Source organism: Oncorhynchus gorbuscha, linkage group LG01 (assembly GCF_021184085.1).
Source record: "Oncorhynchus gorbuscha isolate QuinsamMale2020 ecotype Even-year linkage group LG01, OgorEven_v1.0, whole genome shotgun sequence".
NCBI classification, from domain to species: Eukaryota; Metazoa; Chordata; class Actinopteri; order Salmoniformes; family Salmonidae; genus Oncorhynchus; species Oncorhynchus gorbuscha.
In genome coordinates, this window is record NC_060173.1 from 87,238,255 (window position 1) to 87,254,869 (window position 16,615).

At 41.4% G+C, this 16,615-nt stretch overlaps 1 protein-coding gene across 1 annotated transcript in view; it reads right to left on the reverse strand.

Moving 5' to 3' along the window:
• Positions 1-1,059: 1,059 nt before the first annotated feature.
• Positions 1,060-16,615, reverse strand: part of LOC124045091 (SPRY domain-containing protein 7-like) — a 22,565-nt gene continuing 7,009 nt past the window's right edge. The window contains exons 3-5 of the mRNA XM_046364328.1: positions 9,094-9,260; positions 2,461-2,563; positions 1,060-2,074 (exon numbers count right to left, since the gene is read on the reverse strand). Coding sequence (XP_046220284.1) covers positions 1,977-2,074; positions 2,461-2,563; positions 9,094-9,260 — 368 coding nt within the window. The 3' untranslated portion in view covers positions 1,060-1,976. The remainder of the gene's footprint in view (positions 2,075-2,460; positions 2,564-9,093; positions 9,261-16,615) is intronic.

The window sequence follows — 16,615 nt, forward strand, 5'->3', positions numbered from 1 at the left end:
ATCCAAGTTTATCATTTCAAAAGGCTTATTGATCATTAGAAAACCCTTTTGCAATTATGTTAGCACAGCTAAAAACTGTTGTTCTGATTAAAGAAGCAATAAAACTAGTCTTCTTTAGACTAGTTGAGTATCTGGAACATTAGCATTTGTGGGTGTGATTACAGGCTCAACATAGCCAGAAACAAAGAACTTTCATCTGAAACTTGACAGTCTATTCTCATTCTGAGAAATGAAGGCTATTTCATGCGAGAAATTGCCAAGAATACTGAAGATCTCATACAACGCTGTGTACTACTCCCTTCACAGAACAACGCAAACTGGCTCTAACCAGAATAGAAAAAGGAGTGGGAGGCCCCCGTGCACAACTGAGCAAGAGGACAAGCACAGTTGAAGTCGGAAGTTTACATACACATAGATTGGAGTCATTAAAACTTGTTTTTCACCCACTCCACAAATTTCTTGTTAACAAACTATAGTTTTGGCAAACCGGTTAGGACATCTACTTTGTGCATGACACAAGTAATTTTTCCAACAATTGTTTACAAACAGATTCTTTCACTATAATTCACTGTATCACGATTCCAGTGAGTCATACGTTTACATACACTAAGTTGACTGTGCCTTTAAACAGCGTGGAACCTGAGGTGCTCGCTGTGCTTGCCTCTGTAGATATTCCATAAAAATAAAAAAATATTCCGTTTCCAGCTACAATTGTCATTTACAACATTAACAATGTCTACACTGTATTTCTGATCAATTTGATGTTATTTTAATGGACCAAAAAAAAGTGCTTTTCTTTCAAAAACAAGGACATTTCTAAGTGACCCCAAACTTTTGAACGGTAGTGTATATTACAAATTCCAATTTGTGGCTAACGTTAACTAGCCTAGGGATAAGGGTTATGAGTTAGGTTAAAGGGTTTAGGTTAGGGGAAGGATTAGCTAACATGCTAAGTAGTTATATAGTAGCTAAATCTCTCTATGATGAGATTCGAACGCGCAACCTTTGGGTTGCTAGACATTTGCGGTATATTAAATAAAGTAGTCCCAAAAGAGGAAATGCTTTCAGAGACAGGTTTCTTTATTGTATTTGTATTTGGTTTAATATTCAACATCTCATTAGTGCAAACAAAAATAAGCATTTAACATTTAAGACCGTTTTCACGCTTCAAAGGAGGATATGCATTTATCTGACCGGTGAAATACAGTAGGGTCGGAAAATGTCACATCCCCAAATATAGCCAATGAGCAGAGCTTCGCCAGATTGCTGATATTTGGAATGCCAATCAGAGCAGTGACAAATTACTTTTAAAGACAGATCATAATTAAAATAACAAATCAAAATATATATAATTAAATCTAGAATTAGAAGTAAATTATCAAGGAAACAAAACATTGAACATTAGTGTCAGCTTAACAAATAAATATAAATAAGAAAACAACTAACATTGTTTAAACTCTCTTTTCTGAAAGAAGCAGAACCCATAAAAGATTGAGGCAATGCAGGATGATTATAACTGAATAAAATAAATATTGACTGACTTGACTGTCTTTCAGTTGCAAATGCACACCACACTTGGTCTACTCTATGCCATTCACTGTTGTCTGGGGATCCGTTTTCTTACTGCTCCAGTGTTGGCATCAAACAAGAGCTAAACTACCCACATTGACCCAGAACAGCATTAAAGCAGAGCGTAACCAGGACGCAACACGCAACACACACACACACACACACACACACACACACACACACACACACACACACACACACACACACACACACACACACACACACACACACACACACACACACACACACACACACACACACACACACACACACACACACACACACACGGATACACAAACCAGTCGGAACGAAGAGGTCACAGATTTCTGCAGAGCAACAAGGAGCACTTTTAGCTGAGGGTTGTGTGTGTGTATGTATAAAGGTCTGGAGGTATACGGAGGTGCTGCTCAGAAGATCTGCTGCTCAAACAGAATTTTCTCGAAGCCTTGCGGTGCCGCATGGTAGAAGTCACTGAACTGGCAGTCTAAGATGGCGCTGTCATCCACTAGAACAGAAGAGACAACAAATCAACATTGGTTCAGTCAGTGTTTCATGAGGGTACTTTCGCAGGCATAACTCACTGACTGCAACAACAACAACTAGTAGTGTTCAATTGCTTTTACATCATATGCTTCCAACCAAAAAGAAGGATGTCAGTTTCAGCTATGTACGAACTGCCCTCTTGTGGCAGAAAAATACCACAACCATAAAGACAACTTTGTGGCAGATTTACTAGGCATTTCAGCCTGTTTTTTTCCCACTGGGAATTAAAAGGTAGAGCATGGGTTAATATATATTATGTAAATAAAAGTTCAGAGAAACAACATTCATAAAATAGTTTTATATTTGGTATTGGTGTGCATGCAGCAGTGTACACACACACACACTCACCATAAACCACCGGGAACACTGTGCCTCTGATCCCTGAAGCTGGACAGTGCATATTCTTCCCATTCAGATAGAGATTCATCTCCACGTGGTCATATGTGATGCCCTGAGATGGAAAACATACAACTGATTAGATCAATGTTGATTGTGTTGGTCAGTTTATTCTGATTCATTTAGGCCATATCTTTAGAAGTATTTAAACATCAATACAGCTGATCAGTGATCAATTCAGTAAGAATTAGATTAGAGAACATGTTGGTGGTCATTTCTTTGATAATCTCGCCCACCGGCCGGTTCTCTCTGTTGAGATATCTGGTGTCCGAGCGCCTCAGAACGGGACATGACTGGAAGCCTATGGCAGGAGCAGACAAAACATTCGATGGTTTTAATTGGCTGATCTCTCAGTCCATCACCATCTAGCGCAACCCTTAGAACCTCCCTCTAAGTGTACTGCATCTGGGGGCCAGTATTGTTTCCCCACCTCCCTGAAAAATAGTATTATTATAAAAATGTTTAGGAACTCAGTCTGGCTTTCGACATACTCTTGAAAGTTGTAATAGTAGAATTTGGGTAGTGAAGCAAGTTTTCCTCTCATGTCAGTCATTGCACACCTTAGAGAGCTCTTTATCATAAATGTCCAGATCAACTAGCCCATGTCAGCTAATGTTTTTTAGCCCATACATTTTGTTGTAATGTTTGAGTCACTCAGAAATCACATGAATACACATTAGACATGGCAAGAAAATGAGCTTTAAAACTGCTAAAAGGTTCTCTGCAACCCATGACAAAATGTGTAGAATTGCAGGAAATAAGATTTAAAACATGCAAAAGGTGTGAACAGTTTGTCATGAACAGTGCTTGTGTCCATAGAAACAGTGCTTGTGCCCATAGAAACAGTGCTTGTGCCCATAGAAACAGTGCTTGTGCCCATAGAAACAGTGCTTGTGCCCATAGAAACAGTGCTTGTGCCCATAGAAACAGTGCTTGTGCCCATAGAAACAGTGCTTGTGCCCATAGAAACAGTGCTTGTGTCCATAGAAACAGTGCTTGTGTCCATAGAAACAGTGCTTGTGCCCATAGAAACAGTGCTTGTGCCCATAGAAACAGTGCTTGTGCCCATAGAAACAGTGCTTGTGCCCATAGAAACAGTGCTTGTGCCCATAGAAACAGTGCTTGTGCCCATAGAAACAGTGCTTGTGCCCATAGAAACAGTGCTTGTGCCCATAGAAACAGTGCTTGTGCCCATAGAAACAGTGCTTGTGCCCATAGAAACAGTGCTTGTGCCCATAGAAACAGTGCTTGTGCCCATAGAAACAGTGCTTGTGTCCATAGAAACAGTGCTTGTGCCCATAGAAACAGTGCTTGTGCCCATAGAAACAGTGCTTGTGCCCATAGAAACAGTGCCTGTGCCCATAGAAACAGTGCCTGTGCCCATAGAAACAGTGCTTGTGTCCATAGAAACAGTGCTTGTGTCCAGTGTTCTGCACAACCACAACATACATCATCAACTGCCTTTGATGGCGTGTTTACTTTTTCTATTTGAAGACATTAGTGCACAGTGTATAACGTGTTACAGGACAGTGTCATGGCGTTGCCCTCTTTGGGTACAGCGAGCACCATCCCCCGCTCTCTACTGTTTGTAAAATTGTGTAATGTGATTTTGGACTGTTTAATGAAGGAAACTCCAATTCCCTTTTGAATTGAACTAAATCAGAGGACCGCCGACGAGCCCAGTTAGGGTCAGGCATCCTGGGACAGCCCCTTTTCGGCAATTTCGAATAAAACCCCAATCTTGCGAATTCCTCAAGTAGACCATGTTTTTCTCCATTACGAGGGGACAAAGGTTGCAGACCATTGCTGAATCTTTTAACCATACTACGTGGTTAAACTCTTAGACTATTGAAACCGACAGAATAAGAACAAGTCTTAGATATTAATTACTAGTCTGTAGCTAGGAATTCTGTATCATTGAACGGGAAGAACGACAACCGCCGAAACATCCATTCTACAACAACATGAATGTCGCTCTGAACTATCCCCTCTAACCACGACAGACAGAGAGAGAGAGAGAGAGAGAGAGAGAGAGAGAGATGGACAATTCTACAAAAGAAACAAACTTTTCAACAGCGATCAAGACGACACACTGACCATAAATATATATATTGATTTCAATTGTTCCCGAATGAGTGAGCGTTCATGTGCAAAGGATTAGCATTTCAATTGTTATAATTATCACTCTGTAGTGACTTCTCAGGTGAACCCCACTCCCCCTTTTGTCTAACAAGCCGCCATGCCCACTAGGGCACATTCTCCTATCATTTCTTGTAACCATATTTACTTTGTTTGTTTGTTTATGCATTTCTGTGAATTACTTAGTTAGTAATAAATAAATGATTTAAGACAATTGATGTATGGATGACTCAAAGTGAAGACTGGGTTCGTGCATTTATGACGTTTGGAATGAGACTAACGTGAGGTAAAGTAAATAATTAATTAATCAGAAGACTATTGAAAAAAGTTATTTTAGGAAATAATAACTTTGTAATCTGAATATTTTCCTTGGTCCCCTGACTTCCTAGTTAATTACAGTTACATGATTAATCAGTTTGATCGCGTAATACTACTTACATAATACTAAATATGTAATACTAATTATTAGATCAAACTAAAAAAAGTCTTCATTTAATGATAGTAAAGACACCACAACAGCTAGAAGAGTTATCCTGGTTATCGATTAGCATGAAAGGTGATATGCTCCTACTACCTCGGGTTCCAGGGAATTATTTCCATGGTGCACCATAACAAACACTTTTAAGCCTCAATTTGGAGCCACGCCTCAGTTATGTGTATCTCTCAAAATTGGAATGATCATGTCACTCAATAAATCCACAGTGATTGAGTGCTGCATCAGATGACCTGGCCTCCAATCACACAACCTCAACCCAATTGAGATGGTTTACGATTTTTTATTTTTTTATTTCACCTTTATTTAACCAGATAGGCTAGTTGAGAACAAGTTCTTATTTACAACTGCGACCTGGCCAAGATAAAGCAAAGCAGTTCGACACAAACAACAACACAGAGTTACACATGGAATAAACAAGCGTTCAGTCAATAACACAATAGAAAAAAATAAAGTCTATATACAGTGTGTGCAAATGGCGTGAGGAGGTAGGCAATAAATAGGCCATAGTAGCGAGGTAATTATAATTTAGCAGATTAACACTGGAGTGATACATGAGCAGATGATGATGTACAGGTAGAGATACTAGTGTGCAAAACAGCAAAAAATCTAATAAAAACAATATGGGGATGAGGTAGGTAGATTGTGTGGGCTATTTACAGATGGACTATGTACAGCTGCAGCGACCGGTTAGCTGCTCAGATGGCTGATGTTTAAAGTTTGTGAGGGAAATATTAGTCTCGAGCTTCAGCGATTTTTGCAATTCGTTCCAGTCACTGAAAACAGATGGCACTGTGATAGACTGCATCCAGTTTGCTGAGTAGAGTATTGGAAGCTATTTTGTATATGACATCGCCGATGTCGAGGATCGGTAGGATAGTCCGTTTTAATAGGGTAAGTTTGGCGGCGTGAGTGAAGGAGGCTTTGCTGCGAAATAGAAAGCCGATTCTAGATTTGATTTTGGATTGGAGATGTTTAATATCAGTTTGGAAGGAGAGTTTACAGTCTAGCCAGACACCTAGGTATTTGTAGTTGTCCACATATTCTAGGTCAGAACCGCTCAGGGTGGTGATGCTAGTCAGGCGGGCCGGTGCCGGCAGCGAACGGTTGAAGAGCATGCATTTGGATTTACTAGCATTTAAGAGCAGTTGGAGGCCACGGAAGGAGTGTATGGCATTGAAGCTCGTTTGGAGGTTAGTTAACAGTGTCCAAAGAAGGGCCAGATGTATACAGAATGGTGTCGTCTGCGTAGAGGTGGATCAGGGAATCACCAGCAGCAAGAGCGACATCATTGATACATAGAGAGAAAAGAGTCGGCCCGAGAATTGAAAACTGTGGTACCCCCATAGAGACTGTCAGAGGTCCGGGCAACAGGCTGTACGATTAGACACACTGAACTCTGTCTGCAAAGTAGTTGGTGAACCAGGCGAGGCAGTCATTTGAGAAACCAAGGCTATTGAGTCTGCAGATAAGAATACGGTGATTGACAGAGTCGAAAGCCTTGGCCAGGTCGATGAAGACGGCTGCACAGTACTGTCTTTTATCGATGGCGGTTATGATATCGTTTAGGACCTTGAACGTGGCTGATGTGCAGCCGTGACCAGCTCGGAAACCGGATTGCACAGCGGAGAAGGTACGGTGGGATTCAAAATGGTCAGTGATCTGTTTATTAACTTGGCTTTCGAAGACTTTAGATAGGCAGGGCAGGATGGATATAGGTCTGTAACAGTTTGGGTCTAGGGTGTCATCCCCTTTGAAGAGGGGGATGACCGCGGCAGCTTTCCAATCTTTAGGGATCTCGGACGATACGAAAGAGAGGTTGAACAGGCTGATAATAGGGGTTGCAACAATGGCATAGGATAGTTTTAGAAAGAGAGGGTCCAGATTGTCTAGCCCAGCTGATTTGTACGGGTCCAGGTTTTGCAGATATTTCAGAACATCTGCTGTCTGGATTTGGGTGAAGGACAAGCTGGGGAGGCTTGGGCAAGTAACTGCGGGGGGGGGGGGGGGGCGGAGTTGTTGGCCAGGTTTGGAGTAGCCAGGAGGAAGGCCTGGCCAGCCGTTGAGAAATGCTTCTTGAAATTTTCGATTATCATGGATTTATCAGTGGTGACCGTGTTACCTAGCCTCAGTGCAGTGGGCAGCTGGGAGGAGGTGCTCTTGTTCTCCACGGACTTTACAGTGTCCCAAAACTTTTTGGAGTTAGAGCTACAGGAGGCGAATTTCTGCTTGAAAAACCTAGCCTTTGCTTTCCTGACTGACTGCGTGTATTGGTTCATGAGTTCCCTGAACAGTTGCATATCGTGGGGACTATACTGTTGGAAAAGCATTCCAGGTGACTACCTCATGAAGCTGGTTGAGAGAATGCCAAGAGTGTGCAGAGCGGTCATCAAGGCAACGGGTGGCTACATTGAAGAATCTCAAATATAAAATATATTTTCATATTTTCAATTACATGATTCCATATGTGCTATTTCATAGTTTTGATGTCTTCACTATTATTCTACAATGTAGAAAATAATAAAAATAAAGAAAAACCCTTGAATGAGTAGGTGTGTCCAAACTTTTGACTGGTACTGTATAGCTCACTAGGTTAGGATATTTAAGCCTCCAAATATCCACTAGTTCCAATATATCCATAATATTCAGGATTTCCTTGTGTGCGTGAGGTGTATGAGGTGCATTAAGGGTGACAGTTTGTAGTGCGATTTCCTTTACGGTCCATTGAGGTACTTAAAACTGTATTATAATCTCCCACCATTATAATTGAGTCATGTATTGCTTGTAAGATCGATAAATTATTATATATATTTTCAAAGAAGCGTGGATCATCATTATTTGGACTGTATAGATTAATGAGCCAAATCGGTTTATGGTCCAATAGCATATTTAAAAGGAACCACATTCCTTGCAGATCCATTTGAACAGTTTGCACGTTTGGATCAAAATTATTGTTCATTAATATCATTGTCACGCCTTGGTCTTAGTATTTTGTGTTTTCTTTAATTATTTGTTCAGGCCAGGGTGTGACATGGGTTTATTGTGTTGTCGTATTGTTTTTTTTGTTGTAGGCATTGGGATTGTGGCTGATTAGGGGTGTGTCTAGCATAGGCTTGGCTGCCTGAGGCGGTTCTCAATCAGAGTCAGGTGATTCTCGTTGTCTCTGATTGGGAACCATATTTAGGTAGCCTGGGTTTCACTGTGTATTTCGTGGGTGATTGTTCCTGTCTCTGTGTAGTGTTCACCAAATAGGCTGTAATAGGTTTTCGCGTTTCGTTTGTTGTTTTGTATTTAGTTATTTCATGTATCGTCGCTATTCTTCATTAAAGAACATGAGTAACCACCACGCTGCATTTTGGTCCGCTTCTCCTTCAACAGACGAACGCCGTTACAATCATCACACCTTTTGAGTTTCTTTGCCTATGGGTGAAATATAACCCCCCACCCCAGTCATTTTCATCTAAAAGGTGTAGAATGAGTTTCCTGTAAACACCAGATATTATATTCCTTCTCTTTTAGCTAGGTAAAGACTGATCATCTTTTCATATTATCTGCTAAGCCATCACAATTATAACTACCGGTAGTTATACTTATTTCACCACTTACCATAGAGATACAAGTTTTAATTACACTTGCCATAACATACATAGCTTACCATTAAGAAGTACCATGATAATGGAGTTTCCATATAGCTGTTCCATGATATTTGCACTGTTAGGTTATAGTTCTTACCTTTTGAAGTTCATTCCCTTCATTACCTGGATGCATTATTGAGTATCTGGAGTTGAGGACTTCCTTTTGTTTATTAGAATATAATAATATGCCTATGTTTGTCAAGTATGCCATGTGCTTTCCTTGCTTGAGTTGTTATAGCTCATGTTTATTGACACTTTATATAGACCTTGAGTGTGTTTAGTATGACTTTGTTGCGCTCCACAAACCAGTCCACTCACCATGATGTCCCCCTCCTGTGGAAGACTGTTGGCAGGCAGGCGGTTTTTCTCCTCGTTGTTGTGGTACACCGAACCATCATGCCTGAAGACAAGGCTGTTGATGTCCCGCCCCATGGGGACCTGGTTCAGGTTCACCTTCTGAGTGGCCACACCTATCCCCCATATACCTGCACACAGAGTTCAGAACCTTAAAAACAAGTTCCCCAACACAAACCTTACTGTGCTGATCTTTAAACCATTTCACAAGAAGTTTACAGAGGTGCAAATACAGTGCCTTCAGAAAGTATCCATACCACTTGACTTAATCCACATTTTATTGTGTTCCAGTCGAAATTCAAAATGGATTAAATATATGTCTTTATATATGTTCTACACACAATACCCCATAATGACAAACTAAACATGTTTTTTTAAATATTTGCAAATGTATTTAAAATGAAATACAGAATAAAATTTACATAAGTATTCACACCCTTGAATAAATACGTGTTAGAATTGTAACAGCTCTCGTTTGTAGAATGAAGAGTGGACCAAGGCGCAGCAAAATAACACCAAAACAAAATAACAAAGACAAAAAACAAAAGCTCACAGTTCTGTAAGGCTAAGAAACTAAACAGAAAACAAGATCCCACAAAACCCAAAAGGAAAATGACAACTTATATATTATCCCCAATCAGAAACAACGATAGACAGCTGCCTCTGATTGGGAACCACACTCGGCCAAAAACAAAGAAATAGAAAACATAAACTTTCCCACCCGAGTCACACCCTGACCTAACCAAACATAGAGAATTAATAAGGATCTCTAAGGTCAGGGCGTGACAAGAATCACCTTTGGCAGTGATTACAGCTGTGAGTCTTTCTGGGTCTCAAAGAGCTTTCCACACCTGGATTGTACAATATTTGCCCATTATTATTTTCAGAATTCTTCAAGCTCTGTCAAATTGGTTGTTGCTCTTTGCTAAGCAACCATTTTCAAGTCTTGCCATATATTTTCAAGTAGATTTAAGTCAAAACTGTAACTAGGCCACTTAGGAACAGTAAATGTGATCTTGGTAAGCAAATCCAGTGTATATTTGGCCTTGTGTTTTAGCTTATTGTCCTGCTGAAAAGTGAATTTGTCTCCCAGTGTCTGTTGGAAAGCAGACTGAAACAGGTTTTTCCAATAGGATTTTGCCTGTGCTTAGCTCCATTCTGTTTCTTTTTTTATCCTGAAAAACTTCCCAGTCCTTAACGATTACAAGCATACCCATAACATGAGGCAGCCACTACTATGCTTGAAAATATGGAGAGTGGTATTCTGTAATGTAATGTGTGGTATTAGACTTGCCCCAAACACAACAGTTTGTATTCAGGACCAAAAGTTAATTGCTTTGCCACATTTTTTGCAGTATTATTTTCATGCCTTGTTGCAAACAGGATGCATGTTTTGGAATATTTTTGCTCTGTACAGGCTTCCTTTCCTTTTACTCTGTAAATTAGATTAGTATTGTGGAGTAAATACAATGTTGTTGATCCATCCTCAGGTCTCCTATTACAGCCACTAAACTCTGAAACAAACGTTTCTTTAAAGTTATGGTGAAATAACTGAGTGGTTTCCTTCCTCTCCGGCAACTGAGTTAGGAAGGACGCCTGTATCTTTGTAGTGACTGGGTATATTAATACACCATCCAAAGAGTGATTAATAACTTCACCATGCTTAAAGGGATATTCAAATGTCTGCTTTAAAAAAATGTTTTACCCATCTAAGAATAGGTGTCCTTTAGGAGGCATTGGAAAACCTCCCTGGTCTTTGTGGTTGAGTCTGTGTTTGAAATTCACTGCTCGACTGAGGAACCTTACAGATAGTTGTTTGTGTGGGGTACAGAGATGAGGTAGTCGTTACAAAATCCTGTTAAACACTATTTTTACACACAATGACCCCAAGCATACTTCCAAAGTTGTGGCAAAAAGGCTTAAGGACAACAAAGTCAAGGTATTTGAGTGGCCATCACAGACCCACATTTACATTTACATTTAAGTCATTTAGCAGACGCTCTTATCCAGAGCGACTTACAAATTGGTGCATTCACCTTATGACATCCAGTGGAACAGCCACTTTACAATAGTGCATCTAAATTTTTTAAGGGGGGGGTGAGAAGGATTACTTTATCCTATCCTAGGTATTCCTTAAAGAGGTGGGGTTTCAGGTGTCTCCGGAAGGTGGTGATTGACTCCGCTGTCCTGGCGTCCTGAGGGAGTTTGTTCCACCATTGGGGGGCCAGAGCAGCGAACAGTTTTGACTGGGCTGAGCGGGAACTGTACTTCCTCAGTGGTAGGGAGGCGAGCAGGCCAGAGGTGGATGAACGCAGTGCCCTTGTTTGGGTGTAGGGCCTGATCAGAGCCTGGAGGTACTGAGGTGCCGTTCCCCTCACAGCTCCGTAGGCAAGCAATCCTATAGACAACGTGTGGGCAGCGATCACGTGACCCTTGAACGAGATGGCCGCATGAACTAAGAGCTCCGCACAAGTAGTTTCCAATTCCTAATCTTACCTCCACTCCAAGTTCAAACTCATTTAGCTTTAGTAAGAAAAAGTCATGGCGGCTACAAAAGGCGACACTACAGGTGACATTTTTACCCAGACTTGAGTATTAGCGACGGAAAAAGCCTCCAAGAAGAAGCTAGCTTCAGAAAAAACTAGCGCCATTAGCCAGGAGCAAGAGAACCCGCTCCCCCACGAGGCACAACGAATGCCAACCTCGGACTCTGTCGAAGACATCCTTTCTGAGTTGAGATCCCAACGTATACAGAACTAAACACCAAATTAGATGCCATTAACTCTCAGCTCAGTGCGATAGGGGGCAAGGTGACAATCCTGGAAAACGCTTTGCCTGACATCAACAACAAGATAACCATAAACGCGGGGCGCCTGGACGAGGCAGAGGGGCGAATTCTATCCATGGAAAACTTATTGACAGATGCCATGGAAACAATAGCATATGCTAAAAAGAAAATCGAGCATCTGGAAGAGAAAACAGAGGACCTGGAAAACAGGGGGCAAAGGAATAATTGTGTTCTATTCAATCTGGGCGAAAAAGAAGAGGGAAACATACCACTGATCCGCTACCTGCAAGACAAACTTCCCGAGCGGCTCCACCTGCCCACCGACAGGCCCATAGAACTCGAGAGAGCTCACCGAGCACTGAGGCCCCCACCAGCAGCCAGACAACCACCGCGCCCAATCACCATACGTTTCCTAAGATTCACCGACAAGGAACGAGTCCTACAGGCGGCAAAAAACAACACCATCACAGTGGGAAACGCCAAACTCGCTTTAGGATCTGTCAGCTGGAATATGACGAAAGCGCAGTGAATTTGGCTAAGTGAAGAAATACTCCATTGACCGAGGCATCTTCAGGGGATTCAAATACCCAAACGAGCTCAGGATTCTTCACCAAGGAGCCTTGCGACACTTCAAAACTCCCGAAGAGGCAAAACGTTTTTTGAAAGACAATCCTGGCCAATGAGAAACAGACCAATGACTAAATGCGATTAATGCCATTACTAAAGGAGGTAAGACGACATATAGCCGATATCCAGAGACCCACCCCCTAAATGTCATTATAGCCATCCAATTTATATTTATTTTCCTTTAAGTGAGAGGGATGGGCTGTATAGCCTAACCTAGGCCTACTAATGTTTCAGCCTACTTTTATTTCTCTGTTTTTTTGTTGTTGCTATTATTACCTGGGGTTCCCTATGTCCCTTGGGGGAGGTATATGTAGGCTGGGCTATTGATTTTATTTTTCTCCCCTCTTTTACTGTGGTCTGGATGAGGGCAACTGTGTTATTTACTCAATGCGGGGTGGAGAGGATGAGGCATTTCTTTGGTGGGGAGAGGGAGACGTTGTGCGTTGCTAACTGTTCCCGGTTTTTGTTTTATTCGGAACACAGAATTGAGACTGAGCGGGGGGGGGGGGGGTTATTGATCCAACGGGATGTGTCGAGTTGTTTGGGAACTCGGCTGGGGTGTTCAGAAATTATTATTTTATGTACACCAGTTATTTTCCTTTTATGTGAACGCAGCTGTAATTACTATCCATTTTTACCCAGCGATGACTTGCACTAAAGTTTGATTACTGCTCGATGACGATGACTAGTACCTTAAATCTATTGACATGGAACTGCCATGGTCTAGGGCATGCAACAAAACGGAAAAAGATACTATGTGCTCTAAAAAAGGAAAAAGCAGACATTGCGCTATTACAAGAGACACACCTCTGTGATGCTGAACATGCCAAACTCCACAGAGCTTGGGTGGGACAGGTGTATTTCTCATCTTTCAAATCAAACAGTAGAGGTACAGCCATACTTATCCATAAAAATGTTCCATTCATAATTGACAAAAATATATCTGATCCGGAGGGGAGATTTATTTTGATAACTGGGTCACTATATGGTCAACCAATTACTATATTAAACATATACGCCCCTAACACAGATACTCCTGCCTTCATGTCAAAAATTATAACCCTGTTCAATGAGCATTGTGTCTCCTTTGGCGTGGTGGCCGGAGATTTTAATTGTACCCTTAACCCAACCCTAGACAAATCATCTCAAGTCCCCACCACAAATCCTAGATCTGCAAAGATGTTGAACTCTCTTACTAAAGAGATGGGCCTGATAGATATCTGGAGAGAGAATAATAGCTCATCTATGGACTATACATACTACTCTAATGTCCATAACACCTACTCCCGTATAGATTACATTTTTATCCCAAAGAGTTTCATAAATTCAGCCACTTGTACAATCGGACCCATAGCACTTTCAGATCACGCCTTTGTCCACCTCCGCTTTGACCTCTGCAAAAACATCCCGAGGTCAAAGAGCTGGAAATTCAACACCTACATGCTATCAAATGACGAGTTCCATACATTGGTAACTACATGGATAGACAACTACACACAAGACAATAAAGATTCTCCTGTTTCTCCGGACACAATGTGGGACGCTGCTAAAGCCACACTAAGAGGTCATCTAATTGCATATGCTTCCTCTAAGAAAAAAGCAATGGAAGCACACATGCTAGATCTCGAGAGGGAGCTGGAATGCTGTGAAAAAATACATAAACAATCCCTAGACAGCACCTCCTGGAGTCATCTTAAAGCAGCCAAAGCCAAACTGAATTTGGACTACACTCGGGAGATAAAAAAAGTTTTATTTACTAAACAGAAATACCATGAGTATAGCAATAGGCCCAGTAGATTGCCTGCTTACCAATTAAAAAAGGAGCAGTCAGAGCGTACAATCATGGCTATCCGAACAGCAGAGGACGAGGTCACATATGACCCAAAAAAGATCAATTGAACTTTTCATGATTTTTACTGCAAACTATATACCTCTGAGAGAAAACACAGAGGCAGAACTCCACTCTTTCCTAGAGGGAATCTTGCTACCTAAACTATCAGAGACCGACCAGGAAGATCTCAACTCCCCCTTCACTCCTGAGGAGATCCTGGAGGCAATTACCTCCATGCCACCTAATAAGCCCCCAGGCCCAGATTGATTCCCCAGAGAGTTCTACAAAGCTTTTTTTCAGCTCAGCCCTATCTTCATGCCAATGCTGGAGGATTTTTGCAAAAACTGAGTTCTCCCAGACTCAATGCACACAGCTCGCATTACAGTGTTGCTAAAAAAGGACAAGGACCCCCTATCCTGCTCGTCCTTCCGGCCCATAAGCTTGTTGGATTTTGACTATAAAATAATTACCAAATTGCTCGCCAAAAGACTAAACACTCTTCTTCCCAAAATAATAAAAGCGGACCAAACTGGATTTATTAGAGACAGATACTCTTCTGATAACATTCGCCGTCTTTTTGATATTATTGATCAAGTAAACACACAAAAGACCCCTGTCCTGCTGGCTTCACTGGATGCTGAGAAGGCGTTTGACAGGATGGAGTGGAGCTTTCTGTTTTCAGTCTTAGAAAAGTTCAATATGGGCCCAAATTTTATTAAATGGATCAAATCACTATACTCTCATCCAAATGCCATGGTGACTACTAATGGACTGAACTCTGACAGATTCCCTCCGGAGCGGGGCACAAGACAAGGGTGCTCGCTGTCCGCGCTGCTCTACTTGTTGGGGGCGGAGCCTCTGGCAGAGCTAATAAGGAGCAATCCAAGTATTATGGGTGTTTCTGCAGGTGGCCTGCAGCACAAGATTTCGCTTTACGTGGATGATGTCTTGCTCTACATATCCAACCCTGAGAAATCCCTCCTCATTTTAGACACAATTGCTCAGTATGGCAAGTTTTCAGGTTATAAGATCAATTTTAACAAATCCACCGTCTGCCCTCTCAATATTACACTCACCAGCTCTATGAAGACACTTTGTCCTTTCCAATGGAAAACACAGGGGTTTCAATACCTCGGGATCTTCACAACACCAGATCTGAATAGCCTTTTTAAGGAAAATTATCTTCCACTCCTGGATCGAATCAAGAACGATCTCCAAACCTGGATCTCCCTCCCAATTAGCTTAGTAGGAAGAATTAATGTAATCCGTATGAACGTCCTCCCTAGACTGAACTACTTATTTCAGATGCTCCCATGCTATCTCCCAGTTTCCTTCTTCAAAACAACTAACCAAAGCATCACCAAATTTATATGGGGCAATAAAAAACCTAGGATCAAGTTTTCCACTTTATCAAAACCTGAATCTAAAGGTGGTCTTGCCCTTCCCTCCCTTCAATTGTACTACTGGTCTGCCCAAATCTGCAACATGCTAACATGGATCACAAACAGACAAGAGTCAACGTGGATTCAGATAGAAGCCCAATCCTGTGGTTCATTGCCCTTAAGCTCAATTATATTCAATAATAACTTTAGTGAAGTGGGCAACATAGCCAAAACCTTTGCGATTTACAGCACCCTACTAGCGTGGAGGGACTGTAAGAAATACCTGGGCATTTCCTCCCAAATATGTTTTCACTCGCCTATAGTAGGCAACCCAGACTTGCCAAAAGCCCTGAGGGATGCCAACTTTAATCTTTGGCATACTCTAGGAATCAGGACCTTTTCAGACCTATTTCATCAGAAAACCACTACACTGAAATCCTTTCATGAGCTCTGCAGTGAATTCGATGTGCCAAGATCCCTTTAAAAAAAAAATATCTTCAAATTAGACATGTAATTTCCTCATTTACCTCCAAGAGGAGGTTTAGAACTCAGTTGAATGAAGTTGAAACCTTTCTTGTCACAGCACAATCCATTAAAGGCAAAATATCTTACATCTATAGGCTCCTCCTTTACTCCTTTGAAAATAATCTGGGAAAAGGACCTTGGTCTGACTATCAGTGATGAGTTATGGGCGGAGGTTTGCGACAGGGTATACTGCTCCTCTACCAGTGTAAAAATTAAGGAATCTAATTACACATTTTTGTACAAATTTTATTATACTCCTTTGAGACTCCATAGAATGAAAACAGATATGTCTCCTAACTGTAAAAGATGTACCTCTGAAAGTGGAACCTATAT